Source organism: Sitodiplosis mosellana, unplaced genomic scaffold (assembly GCF_009176505.1).
Source record: "Sitodiplosis mosellana isolate CC-2019 unplaced genomic scaffold, AAFC_SMos_1.0 Smas_scaffold_6166, whole genome shotgun sequence".
Lineage (NCBI taxonomy): Eukaryota > Metazoa > Arthropoda > Insecta > Diptera > Cecidomyiidae > Sitodiplosis > Sitodiplosis mosellana.
In genome coordinates, this window is record NW_022601407.1 from 4,300,377 (window position 1) to 4,328,286 (window position 27,910).

Below are 27,910 nucleotides of genomic sequence, written 5' to 3' on the forward strand. Positions count from 1 at the left end.
GAGAGCGAGAGAGAGAGAGATAGAACGAGATACATTAAATAAAAGGAGGAGAGAGAAAGAGAAAAAAAGGCAACATAGGCATAGTGTGTTGTTTGTTGCAATATAAAACACACAAAATAACTTATTCTCAACAACAAGTATGTCACACATTCGTGAGCCAGTGTCTAGTAGAGAAAAAATTCCGAGTTGATACACAAGAGTATTGTGAATAAAAGCGAGCGGGGGGGACAATGAAAAGTAAAAGCACGAAGGAAAGAACACAAAAAAGAAAGAAATGAAAAACACTTTAATGGCCGATACTGTGAAAAAGATGCGACAAAATCTAACAAAAGGTGTCAGATGCAAAATGTATCGCTATTCTCGTTCGGAAGAAGAGGAAAAACACAGCGTATTCATACAACCCGTGCGCATATATAAATCGCATATATAATTCGGTTCGGTTCAATTTTAGATCACTTGTGCTCACCAGGTGGCTAGTGCCGAAATGGGCTAATATCCTATGGTATCAATTGCCGTCGCCGTTACCGTCTTTGTTTACTAATAATCACGATGTGCACCGCAGTCGGTAGTCGGCCGCCGGAAGAAATTCCGCGTTGTCAGTCTGCAAATCGAGAACACACAGGTCATAATGCACAAAATAAAAAGAGAGAAAATAGACCTATAAAAAAGAAAGAGCGAGAAAGAGAAAGGGACGGATCGCAAACGAAAAGCACGGGAAACGCCAAGAAAAAACGAAATCAAGTTAATAAAAACCCATTTGGAATAATAAACAGCCAGCCAATTTACGTTTATTTATTTATTTATTTTTGTTTTGGTTTAATAGAGAACTACTTTATAGCGCCTAGTAAAGTACGCTGTTTCATATTTCAAATGAATGGTGATGCTAATTTTGTTTATTACTAATAGAATATATTATTGTAATTATTTTGTATTTTTCTTGTTGTCCTCTAAATATTTTAATTTAAAATCCATTTTCGGTCAACGTTTTCTGTGTGTTTTTTGTTTTTATTTGAACATTCAAATGTGACTATTTTCCCATTTTACTTTTGCTTGTTTTTTTTTGTCTGCTGATTTCATGTATTCTTTTTGTTTGTTGTTTTAAACTCATTTATCTCATCGGTTTTTTTTTTACTTCAATTGATTTGTTTAGTTTAGTTTTTACTGTGTGTTTAAACCATTTCAGTGTGTCTAGTGTCAGTATCATTTTCATCGTGTGTGTGTGTTTTTTTTTCTTCTCTTTTTATTTCCATTTTGTTGAAGCTATTAAAATACGTTTTACATATTTAGTTCCAGTTTTCATTTTTTTTTCTTTTTGTTTACGGTGTAACTTCTTTTTCAATTTAAATAGCTTAAACTTTAAAGAGGCAATCGTTTTGTAACATTTTTTTCTTATGATTTACATATTACAGAACAATTTTTATTGTTTTATTTCTCATTCTTTGTTTTCTTTTTGTTGCTTTGTTTCTATAAATGTAATCATTTTTTTTTTGAAAATTAAAAAAAGTGTGTATTCTATCTTTCTCTTTTTTTTGGTAATTTTTTTTCTTAATTACTCATGTTTTCTTTTTAAATATATTTTAGGGAAATCAATAATCAGGCAGTAAAGACGCATTTTTTTTAAATTAATTTTTCAACTTTTTGTCAAATACTTTTTTTTTGTCACACACTATTCTCAATACACATACAATTTGTTTATGAACCTCTCATTTATTGAATAATTGTTCGTTTCAAACTCTTGCGAATAAAATTACGGCGGAAATGTTTGGTTTGATGGTGGTGGTGGTGGTGATGGTGAATGATGTGCACACGAGATTCAACAACCGAAAACAAAATCGCTGCCAATCGATTAAATTGTCATGACTTGTTTTGAGAGCTCTTTCTCTCGTACGCGCACGCAAAAATAAATCATTTCGACACATGTTTCGTGTTGCATTCGATATGTATGATATACGTCGAATGACAACACAAAAAGAAGGTGTACCAAAGACAACGTTCAATCGCCGGGCAGTTTTACAAGGAGACCTAATGCCATGTTTCTTCCTTCATTTTTTTTTAAATTATTATTCAATTTAATTTGTCTCACTTACTTTTGGAAAAGTTGAAATGTAATTAAAATTGTTTGATTTTTGTTTGTTTTTAAAATTTTGTTTTGGTTTATCTCGTTTATACTGATTTTAATTGGTGATTTATTTTTCACGAATTTTAATGTGCTTAATTTGGTTTTTAGTTTTATTTTAGTTAATTTTTTTCTATTTATATTGAAGACATGAAACAGATGAACGAACGCTTTGGCATAACGAAAATCACATGAACAATGACTCGATGTAATGGTCGTCATCGATTTCAATGCAATGATTCATTTCTTTGACGCCTTCTTCTTTTTCATCATCATCAACTTCATTTTTTATGCTCATTTCTATTGACATTACATGATTTAGTTGCTTTTTTTTATTGTTTATTTTCATTTAATATTATTATTATTAATTTACTTTTGCGTTTGGTAATTTTTTGGTTTTTTTCTCTCAATTTTTTCTGAACCAAAAATATCGAAAATGCTGACAACAACGAAATTAAGGAAAATGAATGTACGATATTACACGTAAGCCGTCATCTAAAAACAAGCGTACATTTAAGAAAGCCTTTGGATTTTTTTGTCTTGTTGTTGTTTTGCGTCATTTTTTTTTATTGTGTGTGAGTGAATGTGTATTGTTTGTTCGTTTTATTTATTTTCTTATTTTTTTAGTTTTTTGTTTAGGAAAAAGTGACTCAAAATGTACTTCATTTGCAGTGAATTGTAGAAACTGGCTTAAATTACGGACGTTTTGAATATGCTCATGGATCAAACAACAATTAGAAATTTGTATTCCTTTTCACACTCGATAATTTATTTTTATTTAATTCATTTTTTGTTTGCTTTTTATTCTTCATTTGCTTAATAAAACTATATGCAGCTCGTTATTCCATCGTTATTTATTCCAATTTGTGTTGTTTGTATTGTTGTTGGTTTTCTTTGTTGTCTTTCTCTGGTTTAGTTTTTTTTTTGTTTACTGAAATCAGATGAGTTGTGTTTTCAATAAAATTCAGAAAAAGTAATTTTCGGTTTTCGAATGGAACAAATGGACTGAAGTTTTGAACTGAAGAGGGAATGTTCTGATTAGTTTTGTTCTTTTCTGGTCTGATAGTGCAAAGGTTAGATATTCATCAATATGTGATAAATGAGTAATAATCAAAAACAATGACCATTAAACGCTTTCCGGCTCAGTGTGTGTGTGTGTTGACGAGAATTTTTTCGGTTTTCGGGGAGATCGGGCGTGTTTGTGTGAGAGAGACAATTTGGGGCGGGGGCAGGGGCAGGAAAATGGCTTTAATTTTGTACGTATCTACGCACATATTTAATATGGCAATTTGTTCATTTTCTTTCACTTTCACTTGTATTTAATAATAAATTCGTGTTCGTCCATCTAGTTCCCGAAAATGTTACCTTTCGCAGTGTCACCGCTGAATAATACGACCAATGCCCGGGGGATGATTCGGTGCAGTTCCGTTGTTATACATCTCCACACAAGGGTAATTTCAAATTGATTTTACAAAGAAAATTCCATCGTTGAATTTAACCACGAATTTTCACTGGGCCAATACCGAACGCGAATGAATTGATCGTATCTATGCATTAACCGAATTCAAGGAGGAACAATTTGGTGTGATTCGGTCAGAGAATGAGATCTGACTGAAAAAAAATTGAATGGGCGATTTCGACACTGGATCGAACTTGAAGAGATATTGGGAGTCGGAAAATCTCGACACATCGAGTATACAATAATACATATAGAGCAACACGATTCGACACATCGAAATTATGTAAGTACCAAAACTATGGAATGGAACGAATTAGTGGTGTTTGTGTGTGTGTGTGTGCTGAATCAGAGCAAAGCATCATTGTGGGAGCTAACATTTTTTCAAAGCTAGAAGAATGAATACACTTTTGGTTAGAATTACTTTAGTTTCCTCATTTTGTTTGTTTTAAATTAATTTCTATCTCATTTCGTTCATCATTTTATAGCATCATTTGTTTTGTTCATCACCTTCTTCGTTTTTTTTTCTTCTTCTTTTAATTATTATGTTCTTCTCTTTAATCTTAATCATTTGAATTGATTTATTAAATAGTCAACGAATTATCATAAATTTATTTGACTTCTAGAATTTGTTCCAAATTTACAACATAATACAACGGGGATACTTTGGAGAATACAAACAGACAATTTATACTATAAATCTTTTTTATGTTGGTAATGTTCAACGACATTTGTTTAATTCATTCATTGTTTTAAATGGTTTTTGTTTTAAATATTTCATCTGACTTGGTTGCTGTTGCGGTGTTCTCAAGGTGTGGTGTGGTGTGAGTTCTCTGGGTGTTATTTTTTTTATTTGTTTGTTTTTTTTTGTTCATTTAGTTATCTCTTTTAGACATTGACATCGGTGTTTCCGTTTCGCATATTCTGTGTTCAATTGGGTGCTGTTTCGGTTGTTTGCTTCCTTGTTTGCTCTTTTTTTTGTTTTCTTCTTCGTTTAGATATATATATATTTTGTAAATTAATTTGAGAATCTATAAATTAAAGCAATGAGAACAACCTCATTATTTTTGTTTTGTTTTGTTGTTACCTCTTAATGGTGAAGAACAGTTACATGTGTTTGTGTTTTTTAAAAAACAAATATAAAATCCGAAAATAAGTGAAAATACAAACGCATTACATATGTTTTCTTTTTTTTTATTTTAATCATAAATTGGTTGTTGTAGTTGTTGTTGTTGTTATTTTCCTCAGTGTCAGTGTTGTTGTTGTTGTTGTTGTTGTATTCAGTTATGCCTATCTTGGAATTTGTCGTGAGAGATTCTTTTGTGTGATCTCATTTGTTGTTGTTGTCGTCGGTGTACTTAGATAATTTGTTCCTGCGATAAACATTCTCTCTCTTGAGATTCTTTTTATTTAACATCTATGTTGCTTCCATTTATGAAAATGATCATATCTCCTGTCTTGCATGATACTAAATTTATACTCTTTTTTTTGCTGCGAACACTTCGTCTTCTGAATTGTATTATGTAATAATTCATTAATTTTTATTCTTAAATCTTTTTTTTTTTGCAATTTTTTCTCTTTGTCTTGATTTAATTTTCTGTTTGTTTGTTTCTTGTTGTTGTTGTTTTTGTTTTTGTGTTTGTGTTTCATTTCACTTAACTCAAAATGTGTTTAATAGTATGTTTCTTGTTCTAACCAACCGCCTGGCTTGCGACGAATGTAAAAACGACGAATTTCGTCATAAATGAAAATGGATAACATGAATGGAATAGCCGGTAGCCACCAGACAAATCTATAAAAGAGGAACGAGAAGAAAAGAAGAAAAAATCGGCCATTGATTAGCATGTAACACAAAGAGAATCAAACATAGAACCCAGGTGACCCCAATTTTGCAGGCCAATCATAATTGAATTCAAAAAACCAAAATACTCACTTGAGCGGGTACATTCGAAGACCTTTGTCCATACCCGGACAATATGATAGGAAAGCAGCCAATGCTGTTTCGAATACGATACCGAAATTCAATGCCCAGTTGCGCATTCCTTGGTGAACGATTGAGTTTCGTCGTGTTTTGCAAATGATCAAATCAGCCCATTGGACGACCACGATCGATACGAAGAACGCTGTATGGCAAGTGAACTCAAGCGTCTTTCGATCTCGGTATGTCTGTAGAAAAATGAAAGAGTATTTCAGTTTGTTAGCTATTTGATTCTGGTTCAAAATGTCCAATTTAATTGTTTATAAAATTGAATATTGAATTTTGGTCGCAACTAAAACTAATATCGAATTCAATTGTAACTGCACATGCTCATTCGACTCGTATGCAATATTGTTTCGAATCCAGCGCGGTTGGCACAATAAATCCGAAAAATAAACAGAATTGCAATTGGACCATAGAAAAAATTCAAAACTTACCCATTCTTGGCCATATGAATCTTGTAAATCATTGACAGCCTTAGAATCCCAGGATTCACGGATACCGAACAATTTTCCGGGCAGGAAACCATTTTCAGCCATGATAACGAAGTACACGAAGAAACCAGCTGCCGCTTGAATCATACCGATCTGTCCGTAGGCCATTGAAATCAATCTGTACAGAACAAAGATTTAAGGAAATGACGAAGGGAAAAACAAGAAAAGACATTTACGTTAAATGCGGCTCTTAAACATCTCAACATGATAATTGCTAATTGAAAAATCAAGTCTAAATTGTCAAAGAATTTGAATATAACTGTTAAATAAGAGGTTATAAATAAATTGAGTTATTTGGTTTTAATTTAAAAAAATAAATGAATAAATAAATAAAAACAAATTATTTGGATTAGTTTGTCAAAGCATGCATAAAATATTTGTGTTGTGTTAGTCATTCAGCTAAAGCTACGAAAGCGCGCAGTGTAAAAGTGAGTGTTTCATACATTGAGTGGAAAAAGCAAGCAATGCATAGGGCGGTTAAATACCTTATTGCATTGGGCAATATATTATCTACATATTCATTTTTTTTCTTTCCGTTACTGTGTGTGCGCCATAAAGTACTCACATTTCATTCGTAATAATCAACAGAGAAAAAAATAAATACATAAAATAAAAGTCTCTTAACCGCAACTTATTCTGTCCAGGCAAAACGATGAGTCTCACCGTGGCAAAAGAGATAGAGAGATAGAAAATAATCATAATAAAAGAAACGAAATGGTTACCGTCTCATCATCTGTCGATGGTCTATTCGTTTGTCTCATTTTCGTCTACACTGAAAATGACCGCAAATGTAGCCATTCGCAACATTTGATGGTGAGACGATATAAGAACACATAAGTCGAGAGAATCGCGTCAAGTATTTTCGCTTTTGCTCAAAGAAAATACTTGACGGGACAACCCGTACATAATACACGTACACCGTACGTATCACATTCAATCTCATCACGTACCGATAAAACAACGCTACCAACGGTACGCTGTGGAACTTTTGCGCTCAACTTTCATCACCTTAATAATTTATATAGAAAATATATGTGGAAACGAGATCACATTGAAAGGGTACACAAATACACAACATCAACAACGAGTATCTACGATTTCCAACCAACATTTTTTTTCGGTTTACTTTATTTGTTGAACACATCTAGGAATGTTGCATGCGATTCACTATTAACCTCTATCCAAGCATTAACTAGTTGTGTTTTTTTTTCTGTTCGTTTTGATGGTGAAAGCCAATCCTTGAGTATTATATACTCCATGTTTTTATTTTTGAATGAGGGAGGTGTATCAGAGGGGGGAGGGCGAGGAAATGTTCTAACAACACATTCTAAAGAATATATAATCCAACGCATCTATCTACGTAAATCTATAGGCATACGTTGTTATCATGTCTTTTTTTGATAATACTTCCAACGACTCAACTAAATTCACTATGATTTAGGTATGGAAAAGAAAAAAAAAGAGTGTGTTCTAGTAGGTAGTTTTGTATGAAAAGGGGGAGGGAGGATTATTTTTATATGGTTTTTCTATAGAGTGATAAAGTTGATACAGATAAACATCTAGATTTTTGGTTTGATTTTTATGCTTGCACATAAAAAAGTATAGGCAAAAAATAGAATTGTATAAAGATGGACTAGCAGAAATAGATTCTATACAATAGGCATATAGGCTCTATGTGATCAAAAATTAGTGGTAGTTACGTAATGTTTTTTTTTTGATTGAATTTGCTATTTTCAAAAAACAAATGCGAGCTCGCAAACCGAGCCAATAGTTTGAAAATTAGAAGAATATGTTTTTTTTTTGGAAAGAAGAATATGGTTTAGGAAAATACTTGAGGTTTTTTTTTAATTTTCTGTTTGTTTTTTTTTGTGTTAGTTAGGAGAAAGAGAAAAAAGGTCTACTGTAAGAAAAATATAGAGGTATAATTGTTGTTTGGCCAGTGTGAATTGAGTACTACAGAGAATTTCTTCTTTTCTTCTTTTTGTCAAATTGAATATGTAGTTCATTCATTTTCCTTAACCTGAGTGTGCGGATGCTCTGTTGTTGGGCCACAACAGAATCGTGATTTTTTGGAAAATACAGGAAGGGAAATGTAATATTTTTGCTTTTCTCTTGTTTGCAACCAAATTTAACGTACATATAGGAAAAAAATTTGCTGAGAGGGACAGTTTTTATGTTTTGCTTTTACTGCATATATATGTGTTTATATGGAGAAAGCAGTTTATACAAATCGAAATAGAGTCAAGCTAAGAATGCAATTGTTTTCAAAATTTACGTTACTGGTTTTATTGTTTGTGTGGCGTTTTTCGAATATTATAGTTCTTTTATTTCGTTTTTTTTCTTCTGTTTTTGCATATGTATATATTTGCTGCGAATGATCGGTTATTTGTTTTTGTGGGTACGGCACATGTTATATATATTTCTGCTAGTCCGTCCATTGAATGCGACTGTTTTCATGAATTTGATTCATAAGCCAACAAAAATAAAATTGATTATGGAACCAAAAAACACAATTAAACAAAACAGTAGTTGTCAAAAAACAATCAAAAGAATAATAACGAGAATTCCAAGTTGAAAACGAAAAAACAATCAACATGAATAGTTTTTTTTTTTTTTTTGAGTGAAAATTGCCAATTGGAAAATTAAGAGTTTTGATTTCAGTGGAAAAAAATGATGTTGTCATTTTTTTCTCTTTTTGATATCGATTGCAATCGTCTTTTTTGGTTTATAATATTTGTGAGAGACTTTGATTAATTTCCATGTTAATTTTTGTTTGTTGGTTTTAACAAATAAAGCATTATCTTTTTTCGATTAACTTTCAGTTTGTAATTGAAAGTCAATTTCACCTCGTTTAGGCGAGGTATCTCAGCCAAAAACGCTGGATAATGGATGACATTACAAAAAATTACTTTTTTCAACGGAAAAAGTGAAAATGTCTTTTTTGCGAGATTCTTCACATTTTTCGAAAATGAAATTGAGGACACCATCCGGTATAGATTGATATTGTTCAAAGGGTGGAGATTGCTGATGCCATTTGGAAGAATAATGTCTCTTTCAATAGCGAGCTCATGGCGATTTATATTAATTTATCTTTGATTTTTGGATAAATTCCGTGAATCATTCAAAAATATTTCAATTTTTTCTTTTCATAGAAAATATAATCAAAGTCCAAATCACATAAATATCATTAAATTATGCTGATTAAATTAATTTAGTGTGAAGGAATTTGTTTTATATTTATATTTCGTTCCAAAAAAAAAGATAGTTCATTCGAAGTGTTCCAATCCAAAATGTGACACAATTAATAATCAATTTTTGATTGCAAAAATACTAGAATATCCATCGATTGTATAAAAACAACAGTGTGTGTGTTTTTTTTTTGTTAGAAAATTAAAAAAAAATTGAATTACAGAAGTTTCATACTCAAAAATCAAACAAAGGAAACATACACTTTTTGAATGTCGAATTTGAAAAAAACAAAATCAAAATGAAAATTTCATTTGATTATTTGAGTTTTTTTTTTTAAAAATATTATATATATATTTTTTTATTCGAGGGGGGGTAGAACTCAGAACAGACCGAATCGGTTGGTGGGAGCAGGGATGGAAATCAACAAAATAAACGAATTAAGTAAAACTCATATTGAAATCAGGACAATCATTTAGGACTAATGGGTGACTTAAAACAAATATTCAACCATAGAAAATGATTTCGTATAGATTTTTCTCGCACAAGCGAGTAACAAGGGCTTGAATACAGGCTTATGATGACACTCATTCAACAAGTAATTTTGAAAAAAAAAAGAGAATAATCTGTTCCAAACAAGGACAGGGTCATCGTGATCATCAAATTGATTTCATTCAGTTTTTATGAGTAAAAAGTGAAATGACTGGAATGCATTTTCTATAGTTATTGAATTGCTTAATTATTTTGATGTTTCATATTATAACAACTACCATCAGGCCATTTAATTTTTGTTTTGTGTGTGTGTGTTTTTTTTTTTGGTTCTTCTGACCTGCGATTGACCAAGTTGTCGCGGTATGGATCTCTGGGTTGCCGTTTCATAATGTCACTCTCGGGAGCCTCGTAGGCTAGCGAAATTGCCGGCACCTTGATATAGCAAGTTAGTCAAAGTGATTGGTTTATTTCACAGATTCTTTGGTTTTAATTGGCAATAAATTGGGTTACGTTTTGGTAAGATTTTTGGTAAGATTAAATAAGGTACATTTACAGGTTGTTTTGTTTTTTGTTTCTTTGTTATGTTGATTAAACTAAAATAAAATATTAAAGCTTATTAACATCATGGCAATTTTTCATTTGCATGGTTGCCTTCATTGTCTCATTCATGGAATGAATAAATTGAAGAGCATTGAAAGTTTCAATGTTTCTGTTGTTGCAGAGACTCAGTGTTGCATTCAGAGTCTTCATAAATTTGTCTTTGCATATCCCAAAATGCTCGACATTCGAGATGGGTCTCGATATATGGGATGCGTGGGACGAAGGGGACGATTGTCAATTTATTCAAAAGCATTTTGTTTTCTTTCTCTCCCAATATTCGAATCCTAGCTCTCATTAAACGAACTTAACCGTCCCATTGATTTTTTTTTCTTCTCTTTTCTTCATCTTCTTCTTTACAATATAAACAGACAAATAAGCACAAATATTGGCCCACCCCTATACAACTAGGTGGCACATACTATATTGCTATATATCACATAGCCTACCTGAAACACTTCAAATTTCATGTTTGTTCTATGTTTTTTTTTGTCAATTTTGGTTCTAGCATCAAACTTAGTTTACGTAAGCTGAGTATATAGTATGAAAGAAGTAGTAAGCAATAAAAAAAAACAATTAGCAAAACGACGCTGATATCGCTATCATTGATTATTGTGCACGAGCGCGTACCACATCACACGCTGCGCACGGATATCCGAACAATTAATTCTTTAAACTGGCAATAAGTTTTTGTTATTTGTTATCAAAGTGTTGCTGTGTCCTGTACTGTATATAAGTAGTGTATGTTGTTTTTGTGTATAAAAAAAAGTATTTGAAAAATAGTGGTATGGAAATAAAATCGGAATTCAAAGAACAAAAAAAAAGACGAAAAACTGAAATCGAAAGGGAAAAAAGGCGACAAATGTAATTAAATATGAAAAATAGTTTATGGACATAATAACAAATTAAAAAAAATTTCCAAAGTTATAGCGTATGAAAATGGAATGATGAAATGATGATCATGGATGACGATCGTTTATATTGCCCTAACACAAAAAAAAATGTTCAAGAAAAAAGAAATATATATATGTAGTGATTTTTTTTCGGAAGATGCAGTTAAATTTGAAGTGTGGTTTCTTTGAAGACGCCCAATTGTGAATAGTCATGTTAAAATACGGACTAAATCAAATATGAATAACCGACACATAATCATCTTTGTTACACCAGCCAGCGCTGTCTATTTAAATCCATGCTCATTATTCAAATGAAAAATCAAAAATCATATAAATTAATGCTAACATGGAAACACGTACACATACACACACACACACACACACACACACACACACAAGTCCAATGACTCCAATCCAAAGGTGATCAATATATAAAAAAAAAATCGATATTTTTTCCAGTCTTATTTTGAAATACTACAGTTTACATAGATGTCGCTGGTGAATGTGTGTGAAGAAAGAGATCACTAGCCCATACAAAAAAAACAACGGATTCATGCGTGCTAAAGTGCAACGCCTTTTGAACTCTAATCATTATTCCGCGAAAGTTATTCATTTTTGAATTAATGCACACGACAATATTTACAAACAAAACCGAAAGAAAAAAAAATGTTTAAAAGACAGAACAGAACACAATGATGGAAACAATATATGTACATGTAGACATGAAAGCTACTGTGACGATTCACATCTTTTTTAGTCTGTTGCCACAAATACACCTAGATGCTACTTGGGTTTCATCACATCAGTGTATTTTTAGAATTCTTTTTGCTCTTAACATGTCGGTCATTCGAATGATGCACATCAAATTGAGATCAAATACGTTCGCTTGCAAAAAGACATTTTATGTGAAGAAAGGAAATTGTTTGTATGTGCGTGAAAGATAACAGAGAGAGACAGTACAATGTTGCTTTGGTTGTTTGAAACAAATTATAAGAAAAATCACACAAGTTTGTTTCAACACACGGTTCAAATCCATTAATTCGCAGGATGGATAGGTAGTTTCAATTCGATTCGAAACAAATAGATCTACACAAGTGCACAAAGTAAACATAGTTACAGTTTCAAAAGGGACCAACTGAGTGAAGAGAAAGATTTTGTACTGAAATACATATATTTGCTGTTTTTCTAAAACGAAAATTCTAACGTTCATTCAGGGGTTTGTGTGTGTGTGTGTATAGAAAATGAGGGAGACAGAGAAAGAAACAGAGGCAGATATAAAGAGGAACGCTTTGTAGCTGGTGTTGTGGAAAAAGTAAGAAGGTTGTTGGCAATCGACTAATGGTTTTCTTTTTAAATTAAAGTAGAAAAACCGAAAAAAATGAATGTAATTGGGATTTGGAAATGAGTATAAGAAATCGAGAGTTAGAAAGATAGGTAAAACCTCACGAAACTACTGCGAGAGAGAGAGAAAAAACGGTTTTTTTTTTGTCTTAGCCAATAAAAAAAAAACTCATTTTAAGTTTTCTTCGTTAGCAAATTAGATCAATTTCATTTTATATTTTTGTTTAGTCGGTGTGCAAGTGCTGCTTCGAAGTAAGAATGTAAAAAAGTGTGCCAAGGTAAATTGAAATAAACAAATCAAATGCTATGCGAAATAGCACAGAGAGAAGAATAGCAAAGAACGAAGGGAGCGATAGATGTGAGTTTTGACATTTTAGTAGGTATCGAAAAAAAAATGAAATATAAAATCTAACGAAAACATATTTAACGTAATGAAATCAACACAAGAAAAGAGTTTAGCGAAACAGTAGTAGGCTAGTTTGAAACAGAAAAAAACGTATAATTTTATTGGCAATTTTCGGCTAGTTAATTAAAGATCATTCATTCAATTGGCACGATAAAGAAGGAAATAGATAATATACCAAATTCTTAACATTGATCGAACAGTATAAGCAAAATTGATAGGCACAATACAATACGTATTAATGGAAGAAACGACACACACACGCACAGAGAGACACACACAATTATTAAATTAGTGTTTGTAGAAAGAAAAAAAATAATGTAGTAGCAGTAGCTTCAATTACGTAGACTTTAATGAAATAGACATGATAACGGTTTTTTTTCTGTTGTTGTTTGAAAAAGATTGGAAAAATATATCATGAAAATCAAATGTGAAAAATAAGAGGAAAAATACATTAAAAAACTCGTTGTATAATGAAAAATAGTAGTAGGCAAAGTAAAAATGATAAGTATCAAAAATGAAGAATATTTTTTTCTGGTTGTTGTTGTTGTTTTTGTTGTTGTTTAAAAATACGTAAATAGAATTGATTTCTTCGACAATTTTCAGTTTTATTATTGAATTCCACTCGCAAAATTCAGTGTGTTTTTTCTCTTTACTGTCATATGCAATAAATTCCATTTTTGGACGCAATGAAGATACCATATAAATAATGGTTTTACCTTTGATTGACCAGCTTGTCATTGACAGGATCCCGTGGTCGGCGCTTCATAATATCTGATTCAGCTGTCTCATAAGCTAACGAAATGGCTGGAACCTATTTATATTGAAAATGCATAGTACACATGACTGCACTTTAGTAATTCGTTCGTTTTTGTGTTGTTTTTTTTTGTTCTTGTTGTTGTTGTTCTTGCTATTATGGTTTTCTTGAAGAATAACGTTTCATTTGTGTATTTTTGTGTTGTTTCATTTTTTCGTTTTAGTTCTCACTGTGTTTGAAGGGCCTAATCTCATATGAAGTTTCATTTTATTTTGACGTTAAAAAAAACTCGCGTTTCTTCAAACACTTGGAAAACGGACGATTGATTGAAGTTGGAAAATTTTAGTTTATCAATGAAACCAATAAAAAAAAATCGCATACATATAAGCAACGCTTGTTTCGAAAATTAAACCGTTTTTCCTGTTCATTACGCACAAAATTCGGAGCAAATTCAAGCCGCGGCGGCTTACGCATTTCAATACTTGATGTTTTTTTTTCTCTCGAAATATCATAAAAATCCTTTGTGTACTACCTTTTAAGCGTTTGAGGAAAATAGGTTCGATAGACCGAAACAGCATGTTAGTGAAAGAATTACGTTGGCTAGTATTTGACAGAATAAACGTCCATTTAGAGTAGCCAAGGGACTGAATGGCGAGTCAATACCGAATTTATCGAGGAATTACGTGGAAAAGGAAAATACGCGACGAATAATACGACCAGCTCACGCGCGAAATAGAATGAACGCGAGAAGGAACAACATCACAACGATTTTTGGTTGTGGTTTCAAATGTGTTGGACGACTTACATTCGCACGGAATACGATAAAAAAACCGAATAGAATATGACTCAAAAACCGTTAGCTGTAATCGTTTCAAACGGAATAACAAACGGAAGCGGTGATTCTATTGCGTGGCCAACAGGTATACATAAAAAGTAGAACACGGAGTTTTTTATGAATCTCAATAAACTTGCAGTGTTCAATTTTGTTAGAAAGTTCAAAACTGGATACACACTGACACATGTTCAATGCCTATACGCAATTATTATTTTATTTTCGTTCACAAAATTAAAACGCATGTAACAGAAGAAATTAGAGAAGTAAAAAAAAACAACGAAAAACGCCCTGCATGAGATGCAATTCGCCGATGAGATGTGCGATGTTCGATGTTTTCGGGAAAAAAAATACTGTTCAAATGAGTTTGAATGATTTTTTTGTGTTTGGATGACAAATGATGAATGGTATGAATATGAACATGAATATGAAATTTGATGTGGAAATTTAACTGAAATCAAATGTTTTGATATGAAAAAAAAAAAAAAAACAAATCGTTGTTCATTTGCTAGATATACATACATGTATATAAAATATCGCGGAAATGGAACATATTAACACGGAAAAATAAAAACTATACGCATTTATGGTTTCGTGTTCCGCGGAAAAAGAAAAAGACCAAAAAACGAATAAACAAACACAATACGAACAATATGGTATAGTAAAAGTGGGGTTAAACTCAAGAAAATATAAATGAAATCAGTCTTATTTGAATTTTTTTTCATGTAGAATATCTTCCTTATATAACTCCTCTTCTTCATCATCGTCGTCAATGTGTTTTGTTTTTGTGGTGCGCTTGAATTACGCGACCACTGACCGACTAAATATCGGCGAAAAATCAAAATTGTCGGATTCAATTATAATCATCACAATATGTGTAAAAAAAAAATCGTTTCTCTCTAAAACAATTTGTTAAATATAACTATATCCTGATTTAATTTGGCTAGCTTTGGGCTGAAGACGTATGTTTGTAATACCTTAGAAATTGTCCCAGAATAAGAAAAAAAACAGAAATCATTCATTTACCCATTCTGTCGTATTTCGAAGTTACAACCGTTCAATTTATTTAACGAATTGCAATCCGAAGGCTGAATAACACAGCCTCACTTCGATATCACGAATCAATCATTTGTGGTGATTGGTTATTGTGTTTTTCGACAGTTCATTGATACTCAAACTCAAACACCTGCATACATATAATTAATACTTATTGTTTTTGCTTGCTTTTGTGTGTAAAATCTAAAACACTCTTTGTTTTGGGTGGTTCATCAACCAAGTGAACAAAAAAGCACGAAATACACAAAAGTGCCAGTGGTGAACACACAGAAATACTTGTAAACAAAAATAAATCAATTGTTGCCACACATCATTTTCGCTTTTATTGGCGAAAAAAACAAATCTATGGACACACAGCCATTGAGTGAATAAAAATCAGAGAATCAATTTAAAAAAATTTATGCGTTTTTTTTTGTTTGTTTTGCAACGGAAAATCATATCGCAAACAAAAACGGATAATAAACAAACAAAGAAAATTATCGTTAATAATTTGGTTATTTTGTATATAAATGTTAATGGGGTTTGTTTTTGTTTTTTTTTTCAATATATTACATAAAATAAAATTAAAAGGATTAGTAGAGCAGAAAAAAACATGAAATAGAACAAGATTTTTTGGTACAAATTATAAAAGCATTACAAGTGGCACACATTGCGAATTGAGTGGAATTTGGAAATTTTAAGTGTTCGCCCGAAATTTGGTGTTTTTGAGTGTATGTGTGATTGTGCACTTGAATCGCTCTTCATTTTTTTTAACCAACCAATGGCCTTTTTTGAAAATTTTGTACTTGAGCTAAAAAAAAACAAAACCGTTGCTAAATTAGAACAGTCTAACTAATAAAAACAAACAACAAATGCAAATAACAAACTCATAATTTCAAGTCCAAGTGTGTTTTTGTTTTTGTTCGATTTGCAGAAAACCAAGTGAAACACCAAACCAATTAACTAAATATGTTTGTTTTGTTTTAGATTTTTGGATAAGTTAAATATTGTGTGTGTGTGTGTTATTCAAGTTTCGGAATTTAAAAAAAAAAAACAAATTAAGAAAGAAAAAAAATGAAATGGCACCTGGAATTGACCAGTTTATCACTGTATGGATTTCGTGGTTGACGTTTCATAATATCTGATTCAGCTGTCTCATAGGCTAACGAAATAGCCGGTACCTAAGTAATTATCGATCGATTTTTTTGGTGTTAAAGAAAATTAAAATTAAAAAAATATCGAATTTGTTTTTGTTTGTCTAAAATAACAAAAATAAAAATAAAACAAAAATATTTTGTTGATAAAACCGTGAAAAATTCAACAAAACGCGAAAAATTACGCCATAATTTTTCTGTTGCATATTTTTTTCTTTCTATCATCATATCACATGTTGATCATAGAAGATCCAACAAATTGTTGTGTGTATTGAATTGACCAAGTACTCATTTTTTATGGAAGAAATTTTAGCTTTAGTGAAAAATCTAATAGATTTGTGTATATTTGTTTAAAGACAGGAACTACCATTTCAATCGCAAAAAAGTGTGGAAGTGTTTTTTTGTTCTGAAACAAGTCGAGCGATAGTTTAAATTAAAAAGAATAGATTGTTTTGGTTTAGAACAAGAGAGAGAGAGAGAGAGAGAGAGAGAGAGAGAGAGAGAGAGAGATAAAAGTTGGAAATACAGAAAAGTGACCAGACAGAGAGAGTACTTTGATAGGTTTTTGAAAGAAAGTTACATAGCAAATACGGACAATGCCATTTGGTACGATATTTATAATAACTATTTTCAAACATGTTTTTTTTAAATATAAGAGATAGAGAGATATAGGAAAAAAGTTCATTGCATTACATGTGAATGGAACAAAATAAAGAAAAAAAAACGATAAAAACAATATTGAAAAGAAAAATGAGCTCAATAGTCTTAATTAAGACCAAATAATATTACGGATGGTTTTTGTTTTGGTTACTTTCGTACCCGAATTGGAAAGAAAATCGATCATTAATTTTGAATTCACTAATCAGTTCTTTAAAGAAAAATAAACGAATCTCTATGTATAATCTTGGTTGCACGCAAAAGCATATCAAATTACTGTTAAAAAGAAATTAAAAATTGGCATAAGAGTCTCATTTAAGATACAAAATGTTTCGCAGTGGAACATGTTTGCAATTTTTTTTTTTTCGTTTCTGGTTTTGATTTAGTTTGCTTTTGCTTTTTGGTCACTTGGAAACCGAATTGGGCGACAAAATAGAAATATTTTAATTAAAATTCCACTTTTTTGTTTGGTTTTGGTTTTCGTGCATGTTCCATCTTGAAACAAAATCGAGCTCTAAAGTATTCAATATGTTTTTTTTTCGGGTAATTTGTTTTGATCGGAAACGCTTCTAAGTGTGCGTTTTACCTCGAGTTGACGAGGTTATCTGAGTATGGATTTCTAGGACGTCTTTTCATTATATCTGATTCAGATCCTTCGTATGCAAGTGAAATGGCAGGCACCTAAACAAATCCGCCAGAATGTGTTTTAATATTTTAAATTTGGGATATTTTTGCTTTTGTTTCTGTTGTTGTTTAAAAGATTAGATTATTGAATTTCGAGCTAGAAAAAATGTTTACTTAAATTTTAATCTAGGGAGATCTTGGTTTTTTTTTCGTTATAAAAAAAGTTGTGGTGTATCTGATCTATTCCTATTATACCCTGCACTTGATTTTTGAATATATTTTCAATTTTGTTCTGTACACTTACAATTATCAGTCGAATTAGATATCTATCTCTTTTTTTATAAATAAATTTGTAAACTTTGCAACTTTGAGTAAATTTTGTAGTTTAAAATGATTTTTTTTTTGGTTTTATGCTTTTCTTTGTCGTAAGAAGGATGAAAATGTAATAAAAGTTATGATTCACTTACCATGTCTGTTCCTAAATCAATACACAAAATTGTAACCGTACCCAATGGCAATGGAATATCAAGTAAAATGAAAGCCAAGAATGGCGAAATTTCCGGAATGTTTGATGTAAGCGTGTAGGCAATGGATTTTTTCAAATTGTCGAAAATCAAACGACCTTCTTCGACACCAGTAACGATTGAAGCGAAGTTATCGTCCAACAAGATCATGTCAGCAGCCTGAAACATGAAATTAATTTTCGATATTTAAATTTTGTGCACTTGAGCATCACATTTGGCATGCAGAGAAAACGAAAACAATATGCTTACTTGTTTCGATACATCGGAACCGGCAATACCCATGGCAACACCAATATCGGCCTTTTTCAAAGCGGGCGAATCGTTGACACCGTCACCAGTGACAGCGACAATGGCACCCATTCGTTGACAACCTTCGACAATAATGAGTTTCTGTTGTGGCGACGTACGAGCGAATACAATTTCCGTGTGATAGCGCAGAATTTCGTCCAGTTGTTCGGTTGATACATCACGAAGTTCAGCACCATGAACGACGGCTGCCTTGGCTTCACGTGGATTAACTTCCGATACAGGAATGTTAAGACGTTGAGCAATGTCTTCAACGGTTTCGTTGCCTTCCGAAATGATACCGACTGATTTAGCGATGGCTTTGGCTGTGATTGGATGATCACCGGTGACCATGATAACTTTGATACCGGCCGAACGGCACTTGGCCACAGCGTCTGGTACAGCAGCACGTGGTGGATCAATCATTGACATCAAACCGACGAAACGGAGGTTATCGAGTGGGAAGTTTGGATCATCAGTATTGAATTTGAAGCCATTTGGATATTTGTCGGATGGGAGCAAGAAATCGCAGAAACCAAGTACACGTTCACCAAGACCGCCCAATTCAAGATAAGCATTGTTGAATGCTTCTTTCATCTCTTCGTCCAAGACTTTCTCTTTGCCATTGATAAAGATGGTGCCGCATCGTTCCAAAATACGTTCAGGGGCACCCTTCATCACCAACAAGTAACGTGGATCACCAGCATCTTCGGTTTCATGTACCGACACTTGGTATTTGTTGGTTGAATTGAATGGAATTTCAGCGATTTTCTTGTTCTTCTTACGAATGGACATGACATCACCGAGAGCCAGTTCCATGCATTTAAGTAAAGCCGCTTCTGAAGCATCACCACTGACTTCCTTCTTCAAAATTGGCACACCCTCTTGGCCACCTTTGAATTCAGCGCGGTTACACAATGTCGCGATGCGTGACAATGCCTTGAATCCGGGACTTGTGCGATCATATTGAACACCGGATTGATCTTCGGTGGTATCGGCTTCAATGATTTGATTATCGAACCACATGTGAGCAACGGTCATTCGGTTTTGTGTCAATGTGCCGGTTTTGTCCGAGCAAATGGTTGATGTTGAGCCCAATGTTTCGACGGCTTCCAAATTCTTCACCAAGCAATTCTTTGATGCCATTCGTTTAGCGGTCAGGGTTAAGCATACGGTGACAGTGGCCAACAAACCTTCTGGCACATTAGCCACAATGATACCAATCAAAAAGATGACAGCGTCCAACCAGTGATAACCTAAGATGAATGCGATAACGAAGAAAGTAACACCCAAGAAGACGGCCACACCGGTGATCAAGTGGATGAAATGATGGATTTCCTTGGCGATTGGCGTTTCACCCGTGTCCAAACCGGATGCCAAACCAGCAATACGACCCATTACAGTGTGATCACCGCAACTGATGACAACACCTTTGGCAGTACCTTCAACGGCATTTGTCGAGAAGAACGCAAGATTTTTCGTTTCCAATGGATTGTCGTGAGTGAATTCAGGGCTACGTGATTGTGGTTCAGATTCTCCGGTCAGTGATGAATTGTCAACCTGCATTTGGCATGGATACAAAGCGATTGAAATCAGCATTATTTACACGAAAAATAACGAATGAATTTTTGTTCCTCTCTCTCTCTCTCTCTCTCTCTCTCTCTCTCTCTCTCCCTCCATCCATTCGACCCAATTACATTAAACACTCTGTGTAAACAATGTTTAACTCACCTTAAAGTTTCTAGCTTCAATGATTCGAATATCAGCCGGTATTCTGTCACCGAATTTCACCTCAACGACATCACCCAATACCAAATCTTCGGCACGCAAAGTGAGTTTCTCACCTTCACGGATAACTGTTGCGAATTGCGGTACCATGTTCTTAAACGATTCCATAATCTTTGAACTTTTTGATTCCTGTTTGGCAAATGAATTCCAACGTTAATACACGGTCAATCGAATTTTGTTCTTTCGAATTTTGTGGCCTTCGGCACGGTTTGAATTTTTGGACCGCTTACCTGATAGTATGAGAAAATACCGGTAACTATGACAACAGCTGCAAGCACAATACCCAAGTACAAGTTATCGTCGGATGGCTCTTCGCTTGTACTGGCTTGAATAGAATAGGCAACGAAACATAAAACGGCACCAATCCAAAGCAACAATGCAAAACCACCGAAGAGATTTTTGCAAAATTTCACCCATTCGGGCGTTTGTTTCGGTGGTGTTAACGCATTCGGTCCATCGCGTTCCAAGTTTTCCTTAGCCTTTGCATGACTTAGACCCTGTCGAATTTGTAGAAATTAAAATAGCATTAGCAATTTTATGGCAAACAACTTATGTATTGAACTCTGTATGAGAGCACAGTTTGGAATAGTTTTGGTTCAAGCTTCTCACAAATGAGATGTATTCAGTCCCGTTTTGTACGGAGTTTCACTTACGTTTTCTGGATGTGTTTGAAATCGTTGATACAGTTCATCTGACGTGATCTTGTGATAGTCGATGTCCAATTCCTGCTTAAGATCATCAAGATTCTCCTTCTTTGCTGCCTTTGCCTTAGCCATCTTACGTCTTGACTGTAATGTACATTGAGAAAATAATTCAGATTAAAAATCAAGTTCGATAAGAGAATTTGGCCAAAACTGAAATCATTTTCTTTTTGTTAATATTTATCATGTGACTTTGCATTTTTTTCCCTTCGGCTTTGATTTACAAAAGATTTTCTTCCTCAAAATTAGAATTTTTTTTATAGAATTTAAAAATTCATATGGCAATAGCGTTTCCTTTCAATTTACTTTAAAAACAGTAGACTCCTATTTCAATGTGAATTTGAAAGAAATTCTTCCGAAATATCGCGATAAAAATGCAAAATCACAATTGTTAGAGTGATACATAATCCGTGAAACCACACATGTTCAAATACACACACACACACACACTCTCTCAAAAACTCACACCCAAATCAAATACTTACTCAGAGTGTCCGATGCGTAACATTTTACCGTACAAAACTACAAACTACTTAAAACATGAAAATTTTGTATGCGCTTGTCCTTTGTTTACGTGCAATCAGTTGACATGGCCTATTATATGAATAATGAAACAATGTTGAAGGTTTTCTCGGAACGACTTCATTTCGGGCTTAATCGGAATTCTCATTTATTTTTAAGCGTTCTGTTTGAACCGAAGCCCAATGTAAATGACATTTTATCGTCCAATAAAAGAGCTGATGGTAAAAATAAAACCATTTTCATCATTGTAAAAATAAAAACCGAACCGAACCGGGGGAAAATTTAGTTTATGCATTGGGAATATCAAATGTGAAATAGGTCAGAAAATCAAATTGACATATCCAATTCCGAATAGTTGCGAAGAAAATGTGACGACGACGACGACGAAGAAATCAATAAATGTGCATAAATCAAAAAGCGAAACAAATTTCAATGACTTATCCACAGAAGGGGGCAACTATATAGCGAAAAGAAGGCGAATTGAGAATTGTGTATTACAACGGATATTTACATAGTAAGAAGCCGACCCTTGTTTCCGATTTCCGTACGTATTAAAGGGTTTGGTTCTTGAAAAGCGAGTGTATTGTTTGTTCGCCCGAGCACTCGCGCGCCTCACTGAAGCTATTCAAGGAGGCTATATTCCTTACTGCAAACTGCGCAGTAGAGTAACTTGATGCCAACGGTTTATAATTCATCTTTGTTTGCACAAAAGAGATTGATCTTATGCTTGCCGCACAATGAAATCGACACATACACATGCGGTGCTGTGTACTTCGCACTCTGTGATGTCATTCGCTGTACACGTGCAAACAGTTGAAAGTATACTTGAAAGAAGAAGAAGAAGGAAATCCTCACGCATAATATAACGTTATAATAAAGAAGAGAAAAAAAAACGTTGAAAAGAAGAAAGGGTGGTCGGTATTCACTCCCGGTGGTGGTAATGGTGGTGAGATGAACAATTCAATCGATGGTTTTGAAGTGAGAGCATCTTGCGTGTACACTATTCAGGTAAAACCACCACATCATATGACGTCAATTGAATGACCATGGATTGGTTAATTTAATTGGATCTCGGCTTCAAACATTCTCGGCTATAATAATGAACATCCATCGAATGCGATTGAATTGCAACATGATTTTGTATCGAAATTTTCAATGACGCCATTTCTAATTCGAATTTGGTATTCGTTGCGCTCAATTCAAATAGACTTTTCGTATCCAACACCTGCTGCTCATCATTTCACTATTCAGACAGAGATGGCCAATTTCCAAAAAAAAATAAATTCTCATGCACCATACAAAATACAGATATGTTTGTGTTGAAATTTCAAACTAAACGAATTGAATTTTGTAAACTTAGAAAATAAAAATTATTTAAGCTGTTAAATGGATTAGTGTGTGAATGCCAATTGTAGAATATACATGTAACAAAGTCAGTGTGAAATTGAACCAAAACAAAAAACCGAAAATATAAGGTTGGGTAATGTTACTCTGTCGATTGAAACCGATTCAATAAATAGATTATATTATTGTCTCTCTTTGTTTAGAGTATCCCTTCCCGTAAAAAAGTTGAAAGCGTGTGATAAGCGGCTGTTTGGTGTGTTTTTTTTCTCTTTAATTTCTTTGTTTAAAAATGATGTTAGTTTCAACGGTTCGTAAAATATTATGTCTGTTTTATCCAATTGGGCACAAACAAAAAATGATTGGAATTTTTGGCAATACCTTGAAGAATCCATCTGCAGTTAGGTTATCGTCTGGTACTGTCGTAACAGTTGCGACTCGATAGGAGTCCGTCCTTCCGTGCTATGGTTTCGTGCGATCATACATGGATTTTTTTGTTTGGTTTTTTTTCGGTTTTATTCATGGGGTGGGTAGGAATGATTGTTTTTTTTTATTGATGACAAACCAAAGTAAAATGACATATAAATGTGGTAATAAACGAAAATTAATAAGTAAATTTCTGATATGAATGTAAAAAAAAAAGAAAAAAAAATGACGAACAACACAAAAAGATATCGAATACGTATTGAAAATCAAACAAAATGCATTTTTAATTAAAACAAATTGGGACAAACAAAACATTGTTTATATTTAAAGAGATCGAACATAATTCGATGAAAGAAATCAAACAATGAAAATGGGGGTTTCAGTTAATGCCAAAGCAAATATATTTGTTTAAAACCTTAAGGTTATTCTGTTTTTATTTTTTCTTTCTTTCTGTCCCCAAAGTTTCTTCGATTTTAGCTTGAGCAAACAGAAAATCGTTGAGCCGTAGAAAAAGACAGCCGCAGCCGAAGCAGCAGAAAAGTTTCATTTGAAATATGACCTGCTGAATGTGAAGCGATCGATAAGAAGGGCAACGCATGGAAAGCAGTCATGAAAGAAGCATTCATCTCTCATGTGGGGTATTTATATAATACAAATGTGTGTATACCGCGCATATCAGTCTGAATTTTTGATATCTTTTCCTTCATTTCCTCAACTGAGTGAGTATATATACGTATATACACACATCTATACATGTGATATATTGCAAAACAGGGGCTGCAATTGACACAATTAAAATCGTTTTTTTTCTCTTTCGTTTGTTGCATTTTTTTTTTTTTAAATATTTCACACTCAAAATACAAAATGAATTAGTTTAAAATCAAACTTAATAGGATTTTCGTAGCAATGACAAAAACAGAAGAAGAAAAAAATTATCGGATTTTTTCTTCTCTTTCTTTTGGTTAGAAAAATATGGGTAAAAACAAAATTGTATGTGACGATATACGATATACATTTCATAAAATTGGTCATGCGCAGAATGCGAACAACGTTCAGTAAGGGCCTCTATTGCCGACAAAACTTTTTGGTCTGGATATTTTCACATGAAAATGCAATCTTCTATTCGAAAGCAAAAAAAAACAACAACCACTAACACACAAAAGGACGTATAAGCGAATGAGAAAAGAATATATACGAATTGCATGCATTCAATAACTTTGACATGAGTCAAAAATGCGTACACTTTTTCATTGGATTTTTCTGTTTTTCGCAGCTTTTTATCAAGAATTTCCTCCCAATTGGGTTCTTTTTTCTATCGATTCTATGGACACATTTGGTTGCTTAATATGTGACCAATGAAGAAATTTTTTTTTTAAAGAGAACAAAAACTTATGGGTAAAACAATGTAAATTCTCAATCGAAAAAAAAATCTTAAACTCAACGACACAGGTAAAAAATGGCATTAAAATGATGATATCTTTGTTGGAATGACATTTTCAGTTTTCAAGGATTTCAAGGTGTAACATGAAACAGAGTAACAACAGAAAAAAAAACTATATTGCGATTTTGTTGCATGTGTTACATAACAAACGGAACAAATCTATTCTAAAATATTTAGCGAGATAGAAAAAAAACTAGATGTATAAACGGAACAGAATGTTCACAAAACGAACCGAAACAACAATGCCATTTTCAAAGCTTTAAAACGGATGCACTGGATTATGAAATGCAATTCAGTCTAAAATGAACTCAACGAATTAGAAAAGAAATTAAAAAAAACACTTGTACACAATGATAATCAGCTAGAGAGCGAGCAATTAAGAATGAATGCGGCTGATGGTCTGTTTTTTTCTGATCACAATTATATAATAAATTGGGAAATCTTACATGTCGGAAATTGAATTCCACGTGGATTCAAAATAGTTTCGGATTGATTGTGTGTTTCTAGTTCGATTCGCACTGTACGAACACCAACGATGTTTTTTTTTGTTCGTTTTTCTTTAATCCAATTTCCAAGTCGAAATTCTTATCCCCTGCTCGTTTTTTTTTCTACTTGCTTCAACTCTTTAAACGTTCTGTTCTCTACCTTTACAGAATGGTCTGAGAATTTTTTTGTTTTTTGTTTGTTGGTTTGATTGAAGTTATGTTTGTGAATGGGAAACAGAAAACAGAGAAAAATTTCTTTCGTTAGATTGCAAATAAAATTTCGATCGAATTTTCATTGTTTCTATTCATGTTATCACATTTTCCAAATGATGTAATATGGTTTCTTCTTTTCTCTTCGCCGATTTTTTTTTTTGATGCTCTACAAAAACGCGATTTTGTTTTTATTGTTTTATTTTTATTGCAATAAATTAACATAAAAGCAGATAAATTGAATGTGATTAAAATCAGCGGCGATTCTCTGCTCTGCTCTTGAACATCAACACTGAATTGGTCAATGGTAATCAAAAGCCCGTAATCTGTAGCCTGAACTACAAACAACAACGAGCCCATATTGTTGGAATCTCGATTACACAATTGCTTGTGTGTCGCATTTTGACGGTGAACCTTTTGTGTGTTTGGAACAGTTAAGCATTTGATTGATTCGAAATTTGATTGTATAACTGGAGCAAATAATCAACAAACAAAAAATACAGACAATGGGTGAAAATCTCGTGTACGAAATAGAGAGAGAGAGACTATAAATAACTGCTTCCTGCTTGTGTATAGTGTTAAAACGTTCAATGAGCCATAAACTCGCAAGGTCGCTTCGTAAATTCAATCAAACTGTCGCCAAACGCTACACTTGCAGCACACACGCGAAATCAAAGGCAAAGAAAAAAAACACAGACCTAGAACAATGATTTTCCATTGCGTTTTTTTTCTTGTTTCGTGTTGGGAGGTTTTTTCTCTTTATCTTTTCTTTTGGGAAACTTTCCCGAAAACGCCTGTCAAAACGCACGTTCAATTGGGCAAAAAAGCAGGAAAAAACCAGTTACTTTTCAGGGAACAAGAGCAGGCCAGAGAATGGCACAGAGTAAAATTGCACGTTTTCCTCTTCATCCAATAAAACTGTGTGCGTGTAAATGTGTTTGTGGCGAATTTTTGACGTATAGCATTTTGCTGACGATGGAGCGGGGCAACTGAACAGGCCAGAATGCCGAAAAATCGATACTGATTTACCTTGTAGAAAATTTTCAGGAGAAATAATACAGCGGTACCAACCGTTGCCGCTCTCTCTCTCTCTCACACACACACACACACGCGTGCTCTCTCCTTCTCGTGCTGTGTGTGTGTGTGTGTGTGCTGGAATTTTTTTTTTCCTTTTTCATCTTGCATTGCGATCGGCAATATATTGGCTTGAGTGTGTCATGTGAAACAAGCGCGCGCGTGTTATGTGCGCACATTTTGGTTCAGTTCGTCCGCTCATTTATCGCTTTTTTTGTATGGCAGGTCCGCGCTTTGTTCGGTCTTTTTGCTCTACAATCCAAACTGGTACTTGGTTTTTCTTGGTTCGATGAAAGAAAGAAAAACCAATTTTCGTAGCCCCTTTCTTGGCCAATTTAATTTTCGGCTTATGATGAATACATCTAAATTTCGTCTATTTCCATGTTTTTCTTCTCATCCTTTTTTCGCTCGCATACAAATGCATTTGATTTCACTTTCAATGTGGTTTGCTGGTGCCATTCTTGTTCTTGATGGTGAGCTCGTGCTCAAGATAAGCACGGCTATGCATTTTCCACTTACCTCTTCGCTTTTGAGCATTTTCGGCCGAAAAAAATGTTCTTATTCGATTGCGTAACGTTTTCGGTTCTTCCGTTCGTTTGGAATTTAACGTTTTCAGGAGTTGGAAATGGAAGATTCTCTTTCTCTCTATACGCACACACACACTCTCTCTCTCTCCCTCACTCACACACATATACGGTCGTTCAGTTGTTGGTAATTGACATTAACCGATATAAATGTTCGGTGCGGTAATAGATTCATGAACTGGCTAAAGAGATAGAATTGAAAACTGGAGTTGTACGGTATTTGGAACGGGGTTGGGTAAAAAAAATATCTTCAAAATAGCAGTAAAAATGAATGATAACGAACTCCTAATTATTATTCTCTTTTACTCCAAACGATGATTATAAATGATCATTGGTGTGGAAATGGTGCTGAGTTGAGTTGAGGGTGGAAACGAAGGGGGGAGGAGATTTTTTTTCCCATGATGATTTGCTCATTTTCTTTACGTAACCTCAATTTTAATCTTACATGGAACAAACTCACTTAATTTTGATTTCAACTGTGATGAACGCAGTTTTTTGCTGTTAATTGAAGCTT

General features: G+C 33.4%; 1 protein-coding gene across 10 annotated transcripts in view; it reads right to left on the bottom strand.

The window, feature by feature from the left end:
* Nucleotides 1-763: 763 nt before the first annotated feature.
* Nucleotides 764-27,910, bottom strand: part of LOC129575337 (sodium/potassium-transporting ATPase subunit alpha) — a 38,014-nt gene continuing 10,867 nt past the window's right edge. For 2 of the 10 annotated variants that reach the window (XM_055458752.1, XM_055458754.1), the window contains exons 2-12: nucleotides 25,490-25,702; nucleotides 23,558-23,638; nucleotides 21,266-21,400; nucleotides 20,843-21,109; nucleotides 20,556-20,741; nucleotides 18,789-20,384; nucleotides 18,483-18,698; nucleotides 16,667-16,761; nucleotides 5,988-6,162; nucleotides 5,506-5,738; nucleotides 764-5,364 (exon numbers count right to left, since the gene is read on the bottom strand). In XM_055458752.1, the coding sequence (XP_055314727.1) occupies nucleotides 5,244-5,364; nucleotides 5,506-5,738; nucleotides 5,988-6,162; nucleotides 16,667-16,761; nucleotides 18,483-18,698; nucleotides 18,789-20,384; nucleotides 20,556-20,741; nucleotides 20,843-21,109; nucleotides 21,266-21,388 (3,012 nt within the window). In that variant the 5' untranslated portion in view covers nucleotides 21,389-21,400; nucleotides 23,558-23,638; nucleotides 25,490-25,702 and the 3' untranslated portion in view covers nucleotides 764-5,243. Of the gene's footprint in view, nucleotides 5,365-5,505; nucleotides 5,739-5,987; nucleotides 6,163-10,059; nucleotides 10,155-13,675; nucleotides 13,771-16,666; nucleotides 16,762-17,977; nucleotides 18,073-18,482; nucleotides 18,699-18,788; nucleotides 20,385-20,555; nucleotides 20,742-20,842; nucleotides 21,110-21,265; nucleotides 21,401-23,557; nucleotides 23,639-25,489; nucleotides 25,703-27,331; nucleotides 27,579-27,910 lie in introns of those variants that run through there. The other 8 variants (XM_055458749.1, XM_055458750.1, XM_055458748.1 and 5 more) reach the window with 8 other exon arrangements.